We start from the raw sequence: 23,415 nt of genomic DNA, 5'->3' as shown, positions 1-23,415 counted from the left end.
GTAACCATAATTACACTACTTATAAGAATATATTTGATTCCAACCAATTGATCTATTACTTCGGTAATTGATTTGCTTGCAGAAGAGGAAACAATAAATTTAAAATTTAGAAGAATATAAAGATATAGACATTTCAACCAATTGTCTATATTTGCGTATGATTTTCGCATAATAAGCTTCAAATTGAACATTGAAAAAGATAGAGAAATTTTTTTTAATCTTTTATCGACACAGAACTTAAATAAAACGAAGAGTTAAAGATAATTTTTTTTTTGTTACACTTCCCGAAAAAAAACGGTTACAACATGGGCTTTCATAATATGGCCTTTTAACATATTAATGTTATGGACATTTAATAATTATCTTGACGAAAAACAAAGACTATAAATAATTTATTATTAACAAAATTATGAAATTATTTACAGTTTGATGACTAATTCGTCACCCTTTTTTTATATGTTAATTTTTTCATAGAAGTTTAAAAATCATTTTATTTTCTGTAAATATGTATAACTAATTTATAATATTTTATGCCATACTAAGTCATGATATAATATTTTTTCATATTTTACATTAATAACCATTGTTTTTATATATCGTCTACAATCCTCTAATTACGTCTATTTGTTCAATTTTGTATATGATATCGAATATTCATCATAAATAGATGGTTTAAGATGCCAAAAAAATTATTTACTTGGTGAATATAATACATCAAATATTACAAATACATAATTTAGTTAAATAAATAACCAAAAACCAAAAATTCATATCCGCGCTGGCGCGCGGGTCAGGGTCTAGTTTAGATTAATCGTGAATTTATTTTAATATAAGTTTACTTATATAGTTATATAGTTTAAAATTAAATACGGGTGATACAACCAAAATAACTCCACGTCTTAGCTGTTAGAGGCTTCTTGAAGTTGATTGGTTCAGTAGCATGTAGCTATAGCACCCACTAAACATCATATACAAATTAAAGGAAAATGAACCAAGCTGCTCACTTAGGTAAACTATCTAACGAAATTAATATTCAATATACCCCTTTTTCAGAAGTAAGCACACTACAAGACTTAATGATTCCTAGATAAAACATCCCAGTGGTCTATGTCTATTCGGTGCTGTAAACAGTGAACGCGATTTTCTCTAAATTGACTGATTAATTAGGGTTTCTAGTAGGATTTGGATCCTGATAGACTAATTAAAGTTTTTGTCTTTGTGCAAAAGCTAAAGCTGAAACCGATCGAGTAGTGGTTTTCTGAATAGTTGTTGCTTATGATTTGCTCATTCGTTCTTTCTTCAGCGTTTCCTGTTAAGCTCTAAAGGAAGTTTTAATCTTTTTTTTACTTTCTGGCGGAAAGTTATCGTGAAAGTTGAGAACTTTAGTAAACTCATAAACATAGTAATCATATAAGAGCATAAGAGTTGTATCTTTGTAAGCATACTAGGAAAACAATAAACAACATAGTCTCAAACAGCTTACTAACAGGTCTCAAAATGACTATTAAAAAAAAAAAAGAAACCTCAAGCATCATTGTAAGTATGTAATGAATGTCAGCGAGGAGTACATTCACACGGTTGAGGAGAACACTCATCTGCAGTTCATTCACACCTTCAAGCTGGACCAAAGCAATAGCTCTGTGGAGAGAGACTATTGGGGCCTCAGCTTGATGGTTAACAAATCTGTCTATGACCTCAACAAAACTGGAAAAAAAAGCCTAAGATTCAAAACCGTAAAGATGTAAACTTTGATAAAAAAAAAGTGAAAGTCAGATGAAAGATGGAAACTTTGACAGATTTGTTAACAAGTGTGCTGACCAAACACTGCGTTGCTCATGGTTGAGAAAGAGACAGAAATGGAGAAGAAGAAAAGAGTGGTATTTGATTTGCTTTGGGGAAGAAGAAGAAGAAACAAGTCGCTATGAGTTTAAGCGTTGAATTTATATAAATTTAGACATGCGAGAGAGGTGGTTATATATAAATTTATACGGGCGGGAAAACTTAGCATATTAATGATGACAATTTTAAGATAATAGAGTTGTAGATCAAACATTTGATTATATATATATATATTAATAACCGAGTACTCATCTTAGTCGTTTTTTGTGCACAAATATTGTAATCTAATAAAACATATTATTCCAAATATTTCCGTTACAAACAACAACAACTCATCTTTTCATTACCAAAATTGATCATATGTTTCAAAAAATTTATGTGTTGACAAACATAAATTTGGCAACTCTGTCTCACAATGAGCTTAAAGCTCTATGCAACAGTCTGCTAAGATTCGGTGATGAACTTTCTAATAATAATCAAGCTTAGATAGCGGTCGAGGTTTGTAGTTGAAAGTATTAAAGAATAATTTATTTTCATATGAAAAATAAGATGAGTGACTATTGTTGTTTGTAAGCTGAAATGTTTAAAATAATGTATTTCGCTTGAAGACTGATGTTTGTAGCTGATGACTAAGATGAGTATGTTTCATATATCTCTTAAATCTTTCATTTATATTTGTTTAGTGCTTTTAAATGTTCTATCTATAATTCAATTTAAGATGTATTATCTATTTAACTCTTTTAATGTCCGATTGTGATAAAAGAGTGATCAATGAAAGGAGATAAAACCAATATACAAGAAAATGTCACTTTTTGAGCATAATATAAGGAAAAAAGAAAAAAATTAGTATATTGATGTTGATGTTGACAACATCTACAAGTAACTTTCTTTCTCGGTATATTTACCTTCCTGGTGGTAGCCTTGATGAAGCTTTTCATGGTAAATCCTCAACATTCATCTTTATAGGTTTCCATTCCATAACCAAGAAGTATGATTTCTCCATGGGCTTATCAGGAGAAATCCTCTAGAATTTTTCTGCATCAGGATCCTCCTCCGTTCTTTCTCCATGGGCTTATCAGGTTTGTTTAGAATCTCTTTATCCATTGTCTCTTCTTCTTCTAGGGTCTGCTCATACCAGCTCTTTTTCTTTTTCTTTGGAAAAATTCTTATAAAATTCTAACAATTATTATATTAAACTAACATAATGATTAAATAAAATTAATTAAGTTGATAAATTATGGATTTACCTTTTTTAAAACTCATTGATGTCATTTATTGGGTTTTTAATAGTTATTTCTTGAAGTCGATGTTCTATTAAGATATAAATACTCATAGGTTAAGATATAAGAATAATAAATAGATTTCTCTGTTTTTATATGTGTTTTGCAAAGATTTTTGATGATCTATTTATAGTTTTTGTGGTTTTCTAGTTGTGATTTGTTAGTGTTCACCACTCTTTATATAAAGAACTAAGAGTTGCAAGCAATGGTTGACAATCAAATATTGAAATGCTTGGCTAAAAGATTCAATGGTTAACACCAAAAATTACAATGGTTTATCACTTAAAAACCACAATCATTAACAATTGCAATGATTAATCACTAAAGATTGCAAAGATTCATCACCAAAGATTGTGATGATTCACAATTTGTCATAATATGCTTATTTTCTTGTAGTAATAGTTGGAATGTTTCATTTAATTAGTTGTAATTGTTCACCAAACAATTGCAATGATCATTTAGATGTTGTAAAAAATCACTTAAATCTCTAACAATCTATTTCTATATATTTAAGTGTAATTAAATAAAAAAAAATCTTTCACTCAAGCGAAACAAGTGAACAGTTACCAAATCAACTTATAACCTTTTTTACCTTTTCAGGATTTTATTTTTTTCATTGCTATTTCATTACCACAGTTATCATATATTTCCACTGATGTCTATCAATTTCGCCTTTTCGTCTAGCAAAAGTCTTTAGTTTCATCGTATCACCATAGAGACATAACACAAAGTGACAGAACTAACCATAAAAATTTATCCAAGTACATAATAGTAGCCACGTCACAAGACATATTAAACAAAACTATATCCAATCTCTTAGTGTTGTCACGAGCGAAGAGAACCTGCCACCACCATCATATCTGTCCCGGGGAGATTGGCTCCTTTGTGAACAAGAAAAAGAAATAGTCAGGGAAAGAAGGAGAGATACAGTTTTACAATTCAGAAAAAAATAGAGCCGATAAACCTTGTTGACCGACGGCCTTGGACGTTTTGTCTTCCCCATCTCTTCGTCACGTTTTATCTTCTTCATCGACACAACTTTCCTACTAGCGCCCGATATCTCAAAGCTAAACACGAACAGCTCGGAGTAGCTCATACCGTCAAGCTCTTTACCAAGCATTCTCCTGCAATGAGCACTTTCCAACAATGAAAAAGACAGAAGCAGGAACAAAAAAAAAAAAAAAAAATTAAAGAAAATTCTCACATACTGGTTGAAAAGACGTAGTCTCTCTTTCTCCATCTCCAGAGAGTCGATGTCCAACTTCTGCAAGAACAAGACAAAACGCAATTAATGTGAGGCGAGGGACAGAGGGACATTGAGGTGAGAATATGGGGGCATATAAACTCACCAATCTTTCAGGGTCATCGCTACGCCAAGGTTGGGTTTCTGGAGGGCTGAATCCAGAAGAAGCAATATGTATAAGAAGAGGTGAACATGCATGGGGGCATCATAAACAAAACTAGCCTCTTTTTTTTTTTATCATTTACCTGAGGCGGAATTCTCTAGCCTTGTTCCTCAAAGCTACTCTTCTCCCCGCTAGAAGGGATTGGTAGGCCAAATCTTCTTTCTCTATTCTTTGAGTCCAGTCCGGTCCCCCCATAAGATCGTACTCAAAAAGCTGAAATGGAGGGTGTCAAAATCGATATATTACACACAAAAAGGGTTAAAACTTTGAACTCAAGATGATTATCTTTACCTGCTTGGTTGTTATTTCCTCGTGTGCCTGAAACAAAAGGAAGGAAGGGTTATTATTAAACAAGAGTACGTAGTCAAACCTAGATGAATTGGAGAAAACAAAAAAAACCCCAACATTGTCTAGTTGTTCGTCCACAATGCGGAAGCCCTCATCCAACATACTTCCAAGTGAAGCCAGCTCGGTGAAGCTCATATCGTCGAGACCGACACCATTCAGTTTCCTGAAATAATAATAATAAATGTTTCTATAAGCTTCAAGAAAGAAGCGGAAAAAAAAATGAGGGAAAGAAGTAGGAGTCGTACTCGTTTGAAATCTGTAACAACTTGATCTCCTCTTGCTGCAAGAATGACACAGGAAATACTGTAAGAATAATAATTTAAAATGAACATCATCGAGTCAGGTGTTACCAATTTTTGGATGTCTTGTAGACACTGGAGCCTTCGTTGTTCCGAGCCGCGTGTAGTTCTGTACATGAACAAATGAGTCAGGTGAGAACAAAACCAAACCCTAAGCTAGTCAGATTCTAGGATCCAGACCATAACCAAATCAACAACAACGAAACCAACCCTAAGCTAGAGAAAGATTTGAGATTAGATTACCTCAAGGATGTGGACATCTCTCTCGTCTCGAGCTTCCGTTTCCCAATCAGTTTAGTCTTCACGATCCCCTTCCACTTTCGCATAATGCCCTAAGTTAAGTCCCCTAAGTATCTCTCAAACCCTATTTTTATATTTGTATTTTATTTCATTTCTCCGTCAAGAAAATAAATGAAAAAGCAATATTAGAAAAGAAACAAGTATTTTAGATAGATGAATATTTAGAATCAAGCAGATATCCATGACCAACAGTAAAAATTTCTAGATATTATTTGCAAAGTTTTCTACAATCATATTTTTCTACAATCATTTTCACCAAATTAACGTGACATGACATGCTATAACAATGACATAGCCATATGACTGTCTAATAGCATGAGCAAGTAAAGCGGTCGAATTGGTTCTGAATCTAAAACCTAAAATATATATATAAATTATGATCCAAAACTTAAAACTTTTAGGTATTCTTATATATTAAAGCGCAAGTCGCCTGGCGAATCAGATACTGCCATGTGGAAAAGTTTTAGAAACAAATTTAAAAAACAATTGACATGCGGAAAATTTTTCAAAAATAATAAAACAAAACAATTGAATTTTTCTCTCACACGCGAAGTCTTATTAAAACTAAAATTTCTTTTTTCCTACTTTTCTGCAATGTAAATCTTCAACTACCTATATTTCTATTTTTTTTTTTAAACTCACGTTAACTTACAATTTTTGAAACTATTTTATTATCTCCTACATAAATTAATCTACTTTCTTCTATATATTGTATATGTGACACAAGTATCGTATCTTCAAAGAATTCTCTAAATTTTGACATTTTACGATCAAGAATTCAAGGTTAGTGTTTCTCTAAATTGTGCCCAGGGCAAAGCTTACATAAAACAAACAATCATTGCATTCTTGCATCGTGTCTACAGCACATAATAAAAAAGTAAGAGTTCCATTGTTATGGATCTTAGTTTTCCTGCAACGATAATATACGTCACGTTTTTATGAAGAACTACTTTCACCCATGTGTATCCATAATCAATTATTATTATTACCTTTTCTACGCTTATTAATATGAATTTTGATATCAATCTTTCTACGAGTTTTTGTCAATTATATTTTAAAAATTCTTATATATATTTGCTATAAATTAATTTAATAATAAAAAGAAAAAAACATGGATAAATTACCCACGTTTTTATCACACAAAGTAATTTCCTAATTATTCTCAACTTACCACCATCATCATCATCATCATCATCATCACACGATCAACCATGAAGTTAGTTTACATATTATTTTTTCTTGAACAAAGTTAGTTTAAATATTATTTTCTTTCTCTTTTTCGCCATCAATTCATCTCTCTTTTTTTACCATTGTTTCATCTCTCTCTCTCTTTTCACTATCGTCAATTCTAAAACCTCTGCTGCAGGTTTATGTTTTGTTTTCTATCAATTTTCTTAGAATAATTATTCTCTTATTCTCTAATAAATAATCCTTTCTCTCTTTGTGCAGAACTCAGGTTGAAGATGTCATTCAATTCATCTAAAAAATGGAAAATCAGAGTACGGTCTCTCGGATCTGGGACTACTATCCCAAACATAAACTTGAAGTTTTTCTCGGGATGAAAGCTATCCTAATGGATGAAAAGGTACATACACTTTGATGAAAATGTACACACTTTAAGTTCAGAAAACTGATACACTTTTATAATTACTCTTTTTTGCTTGATTTACAGTGTAGATGTCAATTGAATTTCCTCAGCTTAGTTCTTCAAAAAAAACGAATATAAATCAAAGCATTGTCAAAAACAGTTGAGGTAATAATAAGTTTTTACAAAAAAAAAAAATAATAATAAAAAAATAATAATAAGTTTTTACAGACTATGTTATATAAATGATTTAAAAGTAGATTATTACTTTTTTTCTTTGACAAACAGAAAAGAGATTGCTTACTTATAAATCTGTTTTTTGTTGGCTCAATAGCTTATTCTTACGAAGAAAAAATAGACAACGAACGTGAGTATTTTGATATTTTCTTTCAGAAAACTTTCAATCTTTTTGAGTTGAATTTTATTCACAGAGAAGTTTTGGTTATTATGTTTATTATAGGGCAAAAGAAAGGCTAGGTCATCTTCTTACCACTGAATAACGTGAAAATGACATAGATAACTAGATTAATGTCAATTGTTAATAAAACTATTTTAGTTAATCATAATAATTATTATGCAAATTATCACTCTTCTGTCTTATATGTTGACGTCATTTTACATGTTATATTACTGTTAATCAATTTACATTTTTTTTTTTGAAAAGACTATTAATCGATTTACATTTATGCACTTTTCTGTTATATAGTGCTAAGATACATGTGATTTTCTTAAATATATTTTTTTTGTTATTAGATTTGCAGATTTATCTGCAGATGAAGATAGTAGCACTCAAAAGGAAAATAGTTGTTTAAGACGGATAAATATTAGATTAACAAGAGGAAAGTAATAATCTATCAAATAAAATGTGTTAATTGTATAACTAATCAGAGTTTAAAGCTATTTGGATTAGTTTGGATTGAGTGCAGGGGAGAGAACATGTGGCATTTATTGGACCTCGGAGCTGTTGGACTTCTGGCAAACAATTGGCATAGAGGTTTATAGATCTTCTCACGCAAAGGAATCACTTATCCGGAATCCGGTACTGAGATATGCCACACGCCTCATTGGCTCATTGCTATACGGAACAACTACAGCCGCATCAGTCACGCAATGGGAGTTGTGCCTCCTGTACCAAGGTGTGAGGCATTTGCTACCGGCATTTGGAAACTCTACATTCCCACCTGCTACTGCCTTCAACATGGGAGCGGTGCTGGCCGCAAACTTAGCAGGATACAAAGGGAAAATAACCAAATCCAAGAACAGTGCATGTGGGTTTGGTGCAGTGATTACTCAGATCCTTAGACATGTGGGTGTCGACTACGAGAACCATCAGGTAGCACTGGACAGATTATAAAATATTATATTTTAATAAAAATTAAATAGTAAAAATTAAAAATTAATTATGAAATATTATATTTTAATAAAAATTGAAAATATCTTAATTATATGTTGATTACTATTGAACCGGATTTTGAAGTTGAACCGGATCACCGGTTTTACCGGTTTTTAGCCGGTTTCACCGGTTTTTATCAAATCCGGGTTTTAAACCGAACCGGACTCGGCTTCTTTAACGAGTCACGGTCGGACCGGTTCGACCGGCCGGTCCGGTTTTCAAAACCTTGCTTGCAACCATATTCAAATATTTCATCAGTCCACTTATCTGCTTACAGAAACTAATTAGAATTCAAACAGAAGAGAGATGTCAAATAATTTGTAATTTAACAGGATTTGGTTTCAGATAAGGCATTTTTAAATATGCTTGGAAAGATTTTCAAATAAAATACAAAATGTGAGTTAAATTTTTTAATTTTGTCATTTACAGGAAAACCACTTCTAATTTTTCCCGGTTACTACGGTTAACCGGTTTTATACATATGGGCTTTTAGGCCCATATTGATACTTAACGGAACCCTCAACAAGGTCTAACCCCATCTAGAATAACATTGGGTTTTCCTTTTAATGAAAGCGTAGGTTGACACGTGCGGGAAGTCACGGATCAGCATGTGTGAGCTCCACTTCGCCACTCTCATTGGGTCGTACACTCGTACGTAACCAGCCGATTCCTTCTCTCACTCTCCACATTCTCTCTCATTAAATTACAAAAAAAAAAGTCAGATTATTTTTCTGTGAAGTAAAGTGTTGCTTTACAGCTCAACTTCGTCTTCTTCCTCCGTCTTCTCCTCGCGGATCCATTCTCAGGTTCGTGTTGTTGGATATTGACGAAGTCTGAAGTTTGAATAAGTCAAGCGTAATAATCGGAGCTGAATGAGTTTGTTTCGTTCTTAGTTTGTTTCCTAGTATTTCTCCGTTAGTTTCTATTTCAAGTTGTTAAGCTTCTATAAAAGCTGTTGTAATCGTTTTCATTCAATAACAAGAAATCATTCAGACTTCTAAGTTCCTTTATCTGGTATCAGAGCAAATACAGTGAGTGTTCAAAGAGAGAAACACTACCAAGACGATGTCAGACAAGAACTTCACCACACCATCGGTTCCAAAGTTCGACAGAGATTACGATCACTGGAGTTTGCTCATGGAGAACCTTCTGCGCTCCAAGGAGTACTGGTGTGTCATTGATCCAGGATACGAGGATCTGAGAAGCGTTGCTGCCCCTGATCAAGCACAACAAAAAGCCCTTGAAGAAGCAAAGCTCAAAGACCTCAAAGCCAAGAACTACTTGTTTCAATCAATTGACAAGACCATTCTGAAAACCATCACTCAGAAGGAGACGTCTAAGCAACTTTGGGATTCGATGAAAGTGAAGCATCAGGGAGGTGCTCGAGTGAAGCGAGCACAACTTCAAAGACTCAGGAAGAGCTTTGAAATACTGGAGATGAAGATTGGAGAAACGGTAGCCTGTTACTTTGGAAGAGTCATGGAGACGACCAATGACATGAAGAATTGTGGAGAAAATATTGATGATGTCAAGATTGTTGAGAAGATCCTTCGCAGTCTCACCGAAAATTTCAACTTCGTGGTCTGTTCAATCGAAGAATCCAAAGATATTGACAGTCTCACGGTAGATGAGTTGCAGGCGTCGTTGCAGATACATGAGAGCAAGGTGACTGAGAAGAAGAGTGAAGAACAAGTCTTGAAAGTGGAGAACGAGCCTAGAGGAGCTCGAGGAAGAGGAAATTGGAGAGGAAGAAGCAGCTACAGAGGACGTGGGAGAGGCAGATCTTATGTGAATAAATCAGCCATTGACTGCTTCAATTGTGGGAAACTGGGGCACTACTCCTTTGAGTGCACCGAGAAGGCAAACTACGCTGAGTTTGATGAAGAGGAGGAGCTACTGCTGATGGCACATGCAGACATGAGTAAGACCGAAGGAAAAAGGGTATGGTTCCTTGATTCTGGGTGCTCTAACCACATGACGGGTGAAAAATCATGGTTTACAGAGTTGAAAGAAGATTTCAAACACTCGGTTCGTTTGGGAAACAACTCAAGACTGGCGGTGGAAGGAAAGGGTAACATCAGAATCGAAGTCGAAGGGATCACACAAGTCATAACTGATGTTTACTACATTCCAAACCTTACCAGCAATCTGCTAAGCATTGGGCAACTTCAGGAGAAGAAGTTGAAGTTCATCATTGAGAATGGGAGCTGTAGAATCTATCACCGCCAGAGAGGTCTGATCGTAGAGACAAAGATGACGATGAACCGGATGTTTCTGATCTATGCAAAGGGAAAGTCGGTCTCGGAGAAGTGTCTGAAGGTGGAGGAAGAAGACTTGGCTTCCCTGTGGCACAGAAGATTAGGACATCTCAACAACATGTCCATTCAAACTATGCAAAAGAAGCAGTTGGTGAAAGGCTTACCGGACATGAAGAATGAAGAGAAGGTGTGTACTGTCTGCAACGTGGGAAAGCAACAAAGAGGCAAATTCCCAAAGAAAAGCAAGTGGAGGGCGACTGAAAAACTGGAGCTGATTCACACTGACTTATGCGGACCAGTCACTCCAACCTCTCAAAGTGGGAAAAGGTACTTGATGGTCCTTGTTGATGATTACTCACGAAAAACTTGGATCTACTTCCTTACAAAGAAATCAGAAGCTTTTGAAACATTCAAAGTCTTCAAGAACCTGGTTGAGAAAGAGGCTAAGACAGTGATTCGAGGGTTACGTACAGACAGAGGAGGCGAGTTCTGTTCTGACAAGTTCAACCAATTCTGCAAGGACAACGGCATCAAGAGGCAATTGACTGCAGCGTACACTCCTCAGCAGAACGGCGTTGCGGAGAGGAGAAACCGAACGATAATGAATATGGTACATTGCTTACTCTCAGAGAAGGAGTTGCCAAGATTCTTGTGGCCTGATGCAGCGAGATGGACTGCACACATTCTAAACCGAAGTCTGACAAAGGCAGTAAAGGGCAGTGTACCAGAAGAGAGATGGACGGGAACCAAACCAACGATCAGTTACTTCAGAGTTTTTGGATCAGTTGCTCACGTTCATATCCCAGTCCAGAAGAGAATAAAGCTTGACGATCGAAGCCACAAGTGTATTCTGCTAGGAGTAAGCGAGGAATCCAAAGCATATAGGCTCTATGATCCTGTCTCAAAGAAGATTACCATCAGCAGAGATGTCATATTTGAAGAAGGTGCTAAATGGGACTGGAACCTGAATACATCAAAACAAGAAGGGCTTGTTTGGGGAGATGATGGAGCCGCTGAAGGAAATGAAACTGATGATGAAGCAGACCCCGCAACTGCAGAGACTGAAGCAGAGGTAGAAACAGAGGAGGTTGAAGAAACTCCAAGAGATGTGGTTCAAGTGAATGAACCTGGAGAACAGTCAAGAAGGGCAAGAAGGCAACCGGTTTGGATGGAAAACTGTGTGAGTGGAGAAGAAGTCAGTGATGAAGATGCTTTGATAAACTTTGCGCTTTATGTAAGCAACGATGACCCTATCTTCTTTCAAGATGCTGAGAGAGAAGAACGATGGAGGGAAGCTATGAGAGTAGAGATTAAATCCATCGAGAAGAACCTCACATGGGAACTTGTGGATTTGCCACCTCAAGCCAAGAAGATCGGTGTCAAGTGGGTTTATAAAACGAAACTGAATGGAGAAGGAAAGGTAGAAAGATGCAAGGCTCGCTTAGTCGCCAAAGGGTATTCTCAGACGGCTGGTATCGACTACACTGAAGTTTTTGCGCCTGTGGCTCGTTGGGATACAATACGAAGTCTTCTTGCTCTGGCTGCTCAAAGAGGTTGGTGCGTTTTTCAGCTCGATGTGAAGAGCGCGTTCTTATACGGTGAGCTCAAGGAAGAAGTTTACGTCGATCAGCCTGAAGGGTTTATCAAAGCAGGGGAGGAAGATAAAGTCTATCGCCTGAAGAAAGCTCTATACGGCCTAAAACAGGCACCACGAGCCTAGTTTAGTCGCATCGAGAGCTATTTCAAGAAGGCTGGGTTTCAGAAAAGCAACTACGATCACACCATGTTCTTCAAGCATACAGCAAACAAGTTTCTGGTGGTAAGTGTGTATGTCGATGACTTAATCTACACTGGAAATGATGAGGAGTTATGCGTAGAGTTCAAGTCATCGATGCAGAAAGAGTTCGAGATGACTGATATGGGAAAAATGAAGTTCTTTCTTGGAGTTGAAGTAAACCAAAGCAGTGAGGGGATACACATTTGCCAGAAGAAATACACCAAGGAAGTGCTTGAGAGGTTCAATATGTGGAACTGTAACTCAGTCAAGAATCCAATGGTTCCTGGTACCATTATCACAAAAGAAGGAAGCAGAGGAGTCAATGCAACACTCTACAAGCAACTCGTGGGATGCCTTATGTACCTTACGGTAACGAGACCTGACTTGATGTTTGTAGTATGTTTGATTGCACGTTTCATGGCAGACCCTAGAGAAGAACACATGATGGCTGGAAAGAGAGTACTTAGGTACTTAAAGGGGACGATGGAGTATGGAGTTTTTTATGGAAGATCATCAACCATGGAGCTACTGGGTTACACAGACAGCGACTATGCTCGGGATACAGACGACAGAAAAAGTACTTCCGGGTATGTGTTCATGGTGAATGGAGCAGCAATCTGTTGGAGTTCAAGAAAGCAAGACATTGTCACTTTATCCTCTACTGAAGCAGAGTACGTAGCCGCAACGTCTGCAGCGTGTCATTGTGTCTGGTTAAGAGGCATGTTGCAGGAGCTGAATGCTGTAAGTAGAGAATGCGTGGACATTATGTGTGACAACAACTCAGCAATCAAGTTGTCCAGGAATCCAGTTATGCATCGAAGAACCAAACACATTGATGTGAGGTACCATTACTTACGCAACCTGTCGAATGAAGGAGTCATGAAGCTGGTCTTCTGTGGAACAAAAGAACAAGTTGCAGATGTTCTGACTAAACCTATCAAGCTTGACCAGTTCGAGAAACTTAGGATGCTGCTTGGAGTTCGAAGGATTGAAGATTAAACTGACGGTGAGAGATTTGTCAGTTTAAGGGGAGGATTTGTTGGATATTGACGAAGTCTGAAGTTTGAATAAGTCAAGCGTAATAATCGGAGCTGAATGAGTTTGTTTCGTTCTTAGTTTGTTTCCTAGTATTTCTCCTTTAGTTTCTATTTCAAGTTGTTAAGCTTCTATAAAACCTGTTGTAATCGTTTTCATTCAATAACAAGAAATCATTCAGACTTCTAAGTTCCTTTACGTGTGATCTCCCAAACAGTGTGAATCGATTTCGATTTAAGATTGTTTTGACTCTTGAGTTCTACTTGTGATGTGACTGCGATGATAGTCAGATTTTAGCTGCCCCGAGGTTCTCGTTAGAGAGAGAGTTTAGGTTTATTGGATTAGAATTGCGATTTCGGTTTCTAATTCTGGAAATTGGGAGATGGATTTGATCCGATTTGGGACTACCTCACTGTTGTTCTGAGTGCTGTAGATGTAGATGAGAGAGCCATGCAATGGTTGTGGATTGATACTGTGGGAAAGCTTGATGTGTAATTGAGGATTTAGTAGTCTGGTTTCGGCTAATGTTGAAAACTTATAAGGATTCCACATCTTGATTTGAAATGGTCATCCTGAATCTGGAAGCTTATATAGTTCAGTGTAGTTTCTTACGGCTCTGTTTGTTCTTGTTATACAATCTAATGATAGAAGTTTCTTTATCTTCAGGAGCCTCTTTTTGTTTCTTGAAGATAGACAGAGCAGCTGAGTATATGATACGAGGGGAAGATTCTTCTTTCAAATGATTGGCAGTAACTATATTGTGCTTGTACGGTTCCATGATGGGCGCCTGTCTGATGAACCGCTGGCTTATTTTTATCACGTTTCTTTGTGCACTGACCAATGTTAATGAAGCGCTTAGCCCTGATGGTACAGCGATATTTATCTTTAAATCTCTTCCATAGTTTGTGTTTGACAATAATTATAAATAATCTTTGGTCCTTTCTTCTCTAGGTGAGGCGCTTGTGAGTTTTAGAAGTGGAGTTTCCAGAGGATCCTGATCCGTGTAACTGGAAGGGTGTGACTTGTGATTCGCAAACAAAAAGAGTTATAGCCTTGTAAGTTTGGTTCAAACTATTTTTTTCGTTAGTATATCCTGCATCTTTTGTTGGTCCCCAATGTTTCTTGTGCACAGGAGTCTTACTCATCACAAACTAAGGGGACCTTTACCTCCTGAGCTTGGAAAGCTGGATCAGTTGAGGATTTTGTATGTGCCAACCTTTTTTTTTAATTTTATTGCTAATTAGATTATGCTCTCCTGCATAACGTTTCTGTATTCCCTTGGTATCGCAGAATGCTTCATAACAACGCTTTATATGGCTCAATACCTGCAGCATTGGGAAATTGCACAGCATTGTAGGGAATGTAAGTGCTTTCCCATAACAATACTTGTGCTAATTACACTTCACACATTTTTTGTTTTCTAAAAGTAATAGAATTTTCGTGACAACTGATTTTATTGTGTGTATAAGATTGTTATCTTGTGAGTGATGAACCTATTTTTTTTTTTCAGTTAAAAGTTTAGCTGGCTTACAGGAACCTGTTTGAAATTGTGTGCATGCAGATACTTGCAGAACAATTACTTGTCGGGGACAATCCCAAGCGAAATGGGAAACTTGTCTGCGCTTAAAGATCTGTACGCAGTCTTTCTTCTTTTGAAGCAATGTCTCAAACAATTTTCTGGAGGGAAAAATAACTGTGCCATATGCTTCTAAAGACATAATCAAGAAACCGGAATCTCTTAACGAAGAGCATATAATAGGCTGTGGAGGCTTCGGAACAGTTTACAAACTCGACATGGAGGATGGCAATGTTTTTGCGCTGAAGAAAATAGTAAAGTTAAACGAAGGGTTTGATAGGTTTTTCGAAAGGGAGCTTGAGATTCTTGGAAGCATCAAACATCGTTACCTTCAATTACAAAAGACTTGTCTGAATTAGTTATTTGTTGTTGGTTTCGATCCTAGAGTCTGACCTAGCTTAGGGTTTGGTTTGATTTGGCTCTCAGATAATTCAATTGAGACTGACTTTTTGTTCTTATTCTTCCACAGATGTACACGCACCTCTGTACAACAAAGGCTCCAGTATATTCAAGCTATCCAAGAATTGGTATGCACTCGACCTTCAATTACAAAAGACTTGTCTTTTTTTTTTTTTTTTTTAATTCATTCTTACAAGAATCTTTTTTGTTGCGTGTGTTCTTACAGCAGGAGGAGATCAAGTTGTTACAGATTCCCAACGAGTAAGACTCTTTTAACCCCTTGTTTTTTTTTTTTTTTTGTTCGGTTCCCCTTTCTTTTTTGACTTATTGGAAAACCATTATAGGAAACTGAATGGTGAGGGGCTCAATGGTCTGAGCTACTCTGAGCTATCTTCAATTGAAAACATGCTAAACCAGGGTTTAGTCGTTGTGGAAGAACAAACCGACAAGGTTGTGTTTGTTATTATTTTTTTTTCCCAATCATATAGGTTTGATTTTTAATAAGCCCTCCTTACCTTTTGTTTCAGGCCTATTATGACTTCGCAACCATGCAGGTATAGATCTCTGATCATTGGTTTTTTTTTTTTCTGTTTGTTGTATATACCGATTTTGACATCATCATCTCGTTTCAGATTGTGGAGAGCGTTGTTATGGGGATGGATTGGACTGACAAACTCGAGAAAGAGGATTTGGCCTATCAAGCGCGTCTGTCAAGAAGAAGAACAGCTGTGAGGAACAAGTCTAGAGAACTCCGCCTCAGGTAATTAAGTAGGCTTAGAGCTATTATCAAATTTTCTTTCCTAAAGATGAAATCATCACCGATCTTCTTGTGGATACAGCCCTCAAGACAGCCAACAGGAGCATAGTCATGACCATGAAGAACTGGTGAGTATCGATATTCATTGCCCATATTCTCTCACCTCTCATGTCTTGTCGCCTCTCATATATTGTCTGATGTTCTTGCAGATGTTAACCATCGAGTCTTTGAAGATCGAGAAGAAGAGACTGCTGCTTTTGAGCCAGTATGTAAACAAACATTCATTCCCCCTCCCTCCTCCTTTTAAATATATTATTTTCTGCTGCTTGTGCCTGTCTTTTTCACTGATTGGGTGTGTGTGTGTGCTCATTACAGACGAATGATTGGTAAAGAGCTTGACGGTATGAGTTACGCTGAGCTGTATGTGTTGGGCTTTGATATAACGCGTGCTCTTATGAACGTAATGCAAGAGATGGACAAGATAAAACATGCCGCCCGAGTCAGCAAGGTAGAAAAATATATATTTTATTATCCACTGTGTTGATTCTGAATTTTTTTTACTCTTCTGACAACTTTTTTTTTTCTTGGATCATCTAGGAATCAATCTCCTTGGACACAACCATGGCTCTCTGTGACTGAACATAATCCTTCTTGTGGGGGCACAGGACAGAGATTGACTCTTTTTTCTTGAATAATTATAAGACTATGTACTTATGGTTGCTTGTGTTTTAAAATCTCTGGTGATGTGATTATATCTACAGACTTGTGTTCTCTTTGCTAGACTCTAGACTCCAGTTTGCAAACTACGATTATAAGCTATAAGTTTTTAAAAGATATCTGCTTCTTCAAGCCCATCTACTTGTTCTTGCCTAAAATACCCTCAATCTTCAAGTCTAAATCCACATATTTAATTCTACCAGCCTCCAGCAGATTAAACTCACAAAAATCAAATCTTTTTATCGTCCTTGTGATATCTTAAACCGTTACACCTTATTGGAGTCCTTAATTAGTATATTTAGCAAAAACTGTGACCATCATTGCCCGTGCTTGCAGCTTTCAGTAATAAATGTATAACAACCAATCAAAAAGATTAAGAAGATTAGGGGTAACAGTCCCCTGATGAACATAATATATATATTTTTTTTTGATCAAAATGAACAGAATATAAGAACATCAAAACAAACAAGAATTCTATCAATCAAGTCAATCCACACAGATATACTTCAAACGAGTACGACTCCTACTTTTTTCTCCTATTTTATTTTTTTGATCAATATATTATTGAACATCTAAAATAATTTTCTATTATACGAAGGTTGATAGTTGAATGTCACAGTTGAGGATTGAAATTTTAGATAAATTTTAGATTTTAGTTTTGTTTTCATTGAATAACGTTTCTCAGCTCATTAGAACTTAGTTTTCGTTTTATACTTTTATTTATTTGGTTTTTTCTTTTTAATCAATAAATATGTTTACTTTTCGTTTGATTTTAAATGATCACGTTTGATGTTTCTTTCTTATTTTGAATCGGTTTTACTTATGTCTTAATTATAAAATATGTACAAATCAGGTACTTTAAAACCGAAGAACCGTTTTTACTTATATTTGGTTACAAATTAAGTATAAATCAGGTACTTTTAAACCAAATAATCGATTGGGACTCTAACCCGAAAGTATATCGGGTTGTACTTGTTCTTTGAAGATTTACTAACCCCGACCTGAACTCGATAGAACCCGAACCGGTTAACTTTCATATAATCCGAATGGGACTGATTTTTATAAACCCGAATAACCGAAATCCGATTGGATAAAACCGAAACCCGATTGAAACCCCAAATGTCCAAAGCGAACTAATGAAGAAAACCATTAATATCATGAGGATTATCTTAACCAGGATCTTGAAGAATAATCCTCCTAATATGGGTCTGTTGAGGACGATCATTCTAAACTAGTCTGTTGGGTCGTAACAAATAAGGGCATATAATTATAAAACCAATTAACAGTGAGATAAATAGAAGGGTCCCTACTCTCAGGTATATAAACACAACATTTTTATGTGATGGGTAGATCCAGTGCTGATGAGCAAGTTGAGTCTCTCACGAAGGCTATGGCTAGCATCAACGTCGCGGATTTGACTCAGGATGAGCTGAAATACCTCGTTAACAAATTGCTAAAATTCGAGGAAAAACTAGCTGAGGTTAATTTGTAGCTTTATTTTTTTTATTTTTTTTTTAATTTGTACTTAAATACTTCGGGTTCCTTAGTTCGATAAATGCTTCAAACAGTCTCCTTAATTTTTTTTTTTTTTTTGGTTTGCTTGTCAGGTTCTTGCAAGGAAGAGCTAGAGCGTATGAAGAAGATTTTCTTTTGTAATAAGATAAAGAGTCTTGCGATTTTGTAATAAGAGAGTCTTGTGACTATATGTAGTTGGATAATTTGTTGGTGGTTTTGGCTCTGGCTCTTTGTGTGTTATATATGATGTCTCTCTTGGTGTTTAGACTTATGGTTTTGCTAGATTCTATCTAAAATCCATGTTATTCAGTTTTCCAATTGATTTGCAACTACTAATTATATGTGCTATAGGATGAAAACAAAATTCACAAATACAACAATGAAGCAGGAGTTTAGGTCCATTTAATTTTTTCATCAAGCATGTACTCTTTTTGAGCTTTTGTAAGCTTCCCAACACATCGCCAGATTTCAATCACCTACAATACAAAGCGAATGCAAAACCAAGAGCTCCAGAATCATGATATTCTTGCCAACTTATCTGCTAACAGAGACAAATTAGAATTCAAACAAAAAAGTCGCATAATTTGTCATCTAACAGAAAAAATTTTCAAATTTAAGATACAAAAATGTGAGTTGCACATTTTTTTTTTTGTGCACAAGAGTCGCACACTTTTTTTTTTGTCACTTTAACAGGAAAACCATTTCTAAATTCTAATATTTCAGTTTCTCGGTTGCTAGTTGCTATTGTTAACCGGTTTTATAATTATGGGCTTATTGGGCCCATATTATACTTAACAGACCCACCCCCCCCCCCCCAAAACCCAACAAGCTCTAGCCCCGTGAAGAATAACATTATTGGGTTTTCCATAGAAAGCGTCGGTCGACACGTGCGGGAAGTCACGGCTCAGCACGTGTGAACTCCACTTCGCCTCTCTCATTGGGTCGTACGTAACCAGCCGATTCCTTCTCTTCACTCTCTCTCTTCACTCTCTCTCATTAAAATTAAATTAAAAAAAAAAAAGTCAGATTATTTTTTGTGAAGTCGTAAAGTGTTTGCTTTACAGCTCAACTTCGTCGTCTTCCTCCTCCTTCCTCCTCGCGGATCCATTCTCAGGTTCGTGTTGATCTCCCAAAAGAGTGTGTGAATCGATCTCGATTTCGTTTTAAGATTGTTTCTACGGCTAGAGTTCTACTTGTGCTGTGACTGCGATGATAGTCAGATTTTAGCTTCTCGTTAGAGAGGGAGGGAGTTTATTAGGTTCATTTGATTAGAATTGCAATTTCGATTTCTAATTCTGGAAAATTGGGAGATGGATTTGATCCGATTTGGGACTACCTCACTGTTGCAGCCTCTGAGTGCTGTAGATGTAGATGAGAGAGAGCCATGCAATGATCTTTGAATTGATGTTGTGGGAAGCTTGATGCGTAATTGAGGTCAATAGAAGAAGAATCTGGAATCTTGTTTTGATTGAGTCTTGTTACTGAAAGGGGTGGGCTCTGCTTGTTATTGTTGTTATACAATCTAATGATACTTTTATCCTCAGGAGTCGAGTCTCTTTGTGTTTCTTCAAGAAAGAAAGAGCATCACTGAGTATATGATACGAGGGGAGGATTCTGAAGGTTGTTCTTTCAGATGATTGGCAATCACTATGCTTGAACGCTGCCATGGGCATCTGTGTGAGGAACCACTGCTGCTCAAGGCTTCTTTTCATCACTTTTCTTTGTGCACTGACGATTGTTAATGACGCGCTTAGTCCTGATGGTACATCCGATTTGTTTCCTTCAAATCTCTTCCGTAGTTTGTGTTTTGACAATAATTTATAATAAATCTTTTGTGTTCCTTTCTTTTACTAGGTGAGGCGCTTGTGAGTTTTAGAAGTGGAGTTTCTAAATCTGATGGTGGCATCAGTCAGTGGAGACCAGAGGATCCTGATCCGTGTAACTGGAAGGGAGTGACTTGTGATTCTAAAACAAAAAGAGTTGTAGCCTTGTAAGTTTTGAAACTTGTTTGGTTTTAACTACTTTTTCGTTAGTATATGCTGCATCTTTTGCTCATCCCTAATGTTTCTTGTGCGCAGGAATCTTGATCATCAGACGTTAAGGGGACCTTTACCTCCTGAGCTTGGACAGCTGGATCAGTTGAGGCTTTTGTATGTGCCAACCTTATTTAAATTTTATTTCTGATTAGAGTATCCCCCATGCATAACGTTTCTGTATTCCCTTGGTATCGCAGAATGCTTCATAACAACGCTTTATATGGCTCAATACCTGCAGCATTGGGAAATTGCACAGCATTGGAGGGAATGTAAGTGCTTTCCCATAACAATATTTATGCTAGTTACACTTCATTTCTGAGATTTTTTTTTTGTTTTCTTAAATTAATAGAATTTTCGTGACAACTGACTTTATTGTGTGTATAAGATTGTTGTCTTGTGAGTGGTGATGAACCTATTTATTTTTCAGTTAAAAGCTTAGCTGGCTTACAGAAACCTGTTTGAAATTGTTTGCATGCAGATACTTGCAGAACAATTACTTGACTGGGACAATCCCAAGCGAAATGGGAAACTTGTCTGCGCTTAAAGATCTGTACGCAGTCTTTCTCCCTCTCCTTCTAGAATATAATGATGAGTGTTTATGCTAGGGCTTCACTCAGATCAAATGGGCATATGATTTGAATTTTTCTGAACTACTAAACTGATTTTTTCTCTTTTTATAAAGGGACATCTCAAACAACAATCTCAATGGAGCTATCCCTGTTTCATTTGGGCAGTTGGAGAAGCTGACTACTTTGTGAGTGAGCTAGACTTAACTTGCGTATTTGCAGCCATGTGTATATCTTTCTAGTGTCATTGTTGTTAACTAGTTGATTCTTCTTTTGAAGCAATGTCTCAAACAATTTTCTGGAGGGAAAAATACCTTCTGATAGCTTACTCGCCCGATTTTCAAAGGACTCGTAAGTATACTTCATCTTTACCTCTTTCTCTTCTGTTGATCTGGCAAAACAGTTATATTTTCGTGACTGCACAACAGCACCATGTTGCTAGCTTTGAAAATAACGGAACCTTGAATTGAATGCATTACTCTCTGCAGCTTCATTGGAAATCTTAACTTGTGTGGAAAACAAATTGATGTGGTGTGCCTAGATGACAGGGGAAACTCTTCTACTGGGTCTACGGCAGGTAAAAATTAGCTGTGTTTTCATCAATTTGCTTGTCAGGGTATATGAATTATAGCTTAGATTTTACTATTCTGTAGAAATTTTTGTGACATGAATTCGCTTTTTGGTCTCCCATATATAGGCCAAGGAGGTAAAACCGTTAAGCTGCTTATAAGTGCATCAGCTACTGTGGGTGGGTTGCTCCTAGTGGCGCTCATGGGTTTCTGGGGATGCTTTCTTTATAAAAAGCTTGGAAGAGTTGAGAGTAAAAGCCTTGCCATAGATGTCAGTGGAGGTGAGCCATGCAGCCTCAAAAAATTTGGAACTCGGTTATATATATTACTCTCAAACTTGACACCATGAGAGACGGTTTTGTTTATACAGGTGCGTCTATCGTGATGTTCCATGGAGATCTGCCATATGCTTCTAAAGACATAATCAAGAAACTGGAAGCTCTTAACGAAGAGCATATAATAGGGTGTGGAGGTTTTGGAACAGTTTACAAACTCGACATGGAGGATGGCAATGTTTTTGCGCTGAAGAAAATAGTAAAGTTAAACGAAGGGTTTGATAGGTTTTTCGAAAGGGAGCTTGAGATTCTTGGAAGCATCAAACACCGTTACCTCGTGAATCTACGTGGATACTGCAATTCACCCACATCAAAACTTCTCCTCTATGATTACCTTCCTGGTGGTAGCCTTGATGAAGCTCTTCATGGTAAAATCCTCAGCCTTCATCTTCACCCAAGAAGTATGATTCTATTGAGTGAAAATCTTTTAAATGTGCAGAGAGAGGCGAGCAGCTGGATTGGGATTCACGAGTAAATATAATAATAGGAGCAGCGAAAGGGTTAGCATACTTGCATCATGATTGTTCTCCTAGGATTATACACCGTGACATAAAGTCAAGCAACATTTTACTCGATGGAAATCTTGAGGCTCGAGTATCAGACTTTGGACTTGCCAAGCTGTTAGAAGACGAAGAATCTCATATTACAACCATTGTTGCAGGCACATTCGGTTACTTGGCTCCAGGTACTTAATTGCACTAGTAATAACAGTAATGATTTCTACTCTGTCATATGACCTAACCATGAGTGGTGGTTGCAGAGTATATGCAAAGTGGTAGAGCTACAGAGAAAACAGATGTATACAGTTTCGGAGTTTTGGTTCTGGAAGTCTTGAGCGGTAAACTCCCCACGGATACCTCCTTCATCGAGAAAGGCTATAACGTTGTTGGTTGGGTAAGCATAACGAGGTCCAGCTTTGGTACTAAACAATATTTTGACTAAGTGAAAGATTTAATTTGTTTTCATAAAATCTTGCAGCTAAACTTCTTAATCAGCGAGAACCGTGCACGGGAGATCGTTGATAGAAGCTGTCAAGGAGTAGAGACAGAGTCTCTTGATGCTCTTCTATCCATAGCAACAAAGTGTGTCTCTTCAAGTCCAGACGAGCGTCCCACAATGCATAGAGTCGTCCAGTTACTTGAGTCCGAAGTTATGACTCCTTGCCCTAGTGAGTTCTACGATTCCAGCTCCGATTGATAACATTCATAAGTCTCTTCTTCTTCTCAATTCGATTTCCTGTTTCACATCAAAAGGTTCGGGCAATTCATCTTTTTGTATTTTTTGGTACGTTTTCTGGAATTGGTTAAACTCTTTCATTTGATCTGAATATGAAACTAAAATGTATATGTCCATTGTAGAAACACTGTTATGTTTTCTTAAGAAGAATCTGAATAATAATTTCAATTATATTCTCCATGTTTGTAG

General features: G+C 36.5%; 3 protein-coding genes across 3 annotated transcripts; 2 read left to right on the top strand and 1 right to left on the bottom strand.

Moving 5' to 3' along the window:
- Positions 1-912: 912 nt before the first annotated feature.
- On the bottom strand, positions 913-5,537 carry LOC106448885. The gene is made up of 10 exons (XM_013890710.3): positions 5,416-5,537; positions 5,224-5,281; positions 5,119-5,153; positions 4,931-5,036; positions 4,817-4,843; positions 4,608-4,738; positions 4,469-4,514; positions 4,328-4,383; positions 4,084-4,243; positions 913-4,000 (listed from the first exon to the last, which is right to left on the bottom strand). The coding sequence occupies exons 1-10, from the start codon at positions 5,496-5,498 to the stop codon at positions 3,974-3,976; spliced, it is 729 nt and encodes a 242-aa protein (XP_013746164.1). The 5' UTR covers positions 5,499-5,537; the 3' UTR covers positions 913-3,973.
- A 9,844-nt stretch (positions 5,538-15,381) lies between these two features.
- Positions 15,382-17,106, top strand: LOC106447321. Its single transcript, XM_022701423.2, has 9 exons — positions 15,382-15,623; positions 15,722-15,756; positions 15,840-15,945; positions 16,023-16,049; positions 16,128-16,255; positions 16,335-16,380; positions 16,462-16,517; positions 16,628-16,760; positions 16,850-17,106. The coding sequence occupies exons 3-9, from the start codon at positions 15,901-15,903 to the stop codon at positions 16,889-16,891; spliced, it is 477 nt and encodes a 158-aa protein (XP_022557144.2). The 5' UTR covers positions 15,382-15,623; positions 15,722-15,756; positions 15,840-15,900; the 3' UTR covers positions 16,892-17,106.
- Positions 17,107-19,412: 2,306 nt separating this feature from the next.
- LOC106447320 (LRR receptor-like serine/threonine-protein kinase FEI 2) lies at positions 19,413-23,401 on the top strand. The gene is made up of 14 exons (XM_013889217.3): positions 19,413-19,598; positions 20,029-20,246; positions 20,339-20,474; positions 20,563-20,634; positions 20,718-20,789; positions 20,999-21,070; positions 21,203-21,274; positions 21,366-21,437; positions 21,575-21,663; positions 21,784-21,936; positions 22,026-22,358; positions 22,430-22,675; positions 22,751-22,884; positions 22,969-23,401. The coding sequence occupies exons 2-14, from the start codon at positions 20,150-20,152 to the stop codon at positions 23,185-23,187; spliced, it is 1,767 nt and encodes a 588-aa protein (XP_013744671.1). The 5' UTR covers positions 19,413-19,598; positions 20,029-20,149; the 3' UTR covers positions 23,188-23,401.
- The last annotated feature ends 14 nt before the right edge of the window (positions 23,402-23,415 follow it).

This window comes from Brassica napus, chromosome C4 (assembly GCF_020379485.1).
Source record: "Brassica napus cultivar Da-Ae chromosome C4, Da-Ae, whole genome shotgun sequence".
Taxonomy (NCBI): Eukaryota; Viridiplantae; Streptophyta; class Magnoliopsida; order Brassicales; family Brassicaceae; genus Brassica; species Brassica napus.
Note: the sequence above shows the minus strand (reverse complement) of the source record. Positions and strands in the feature narration are given on the sequence as shown.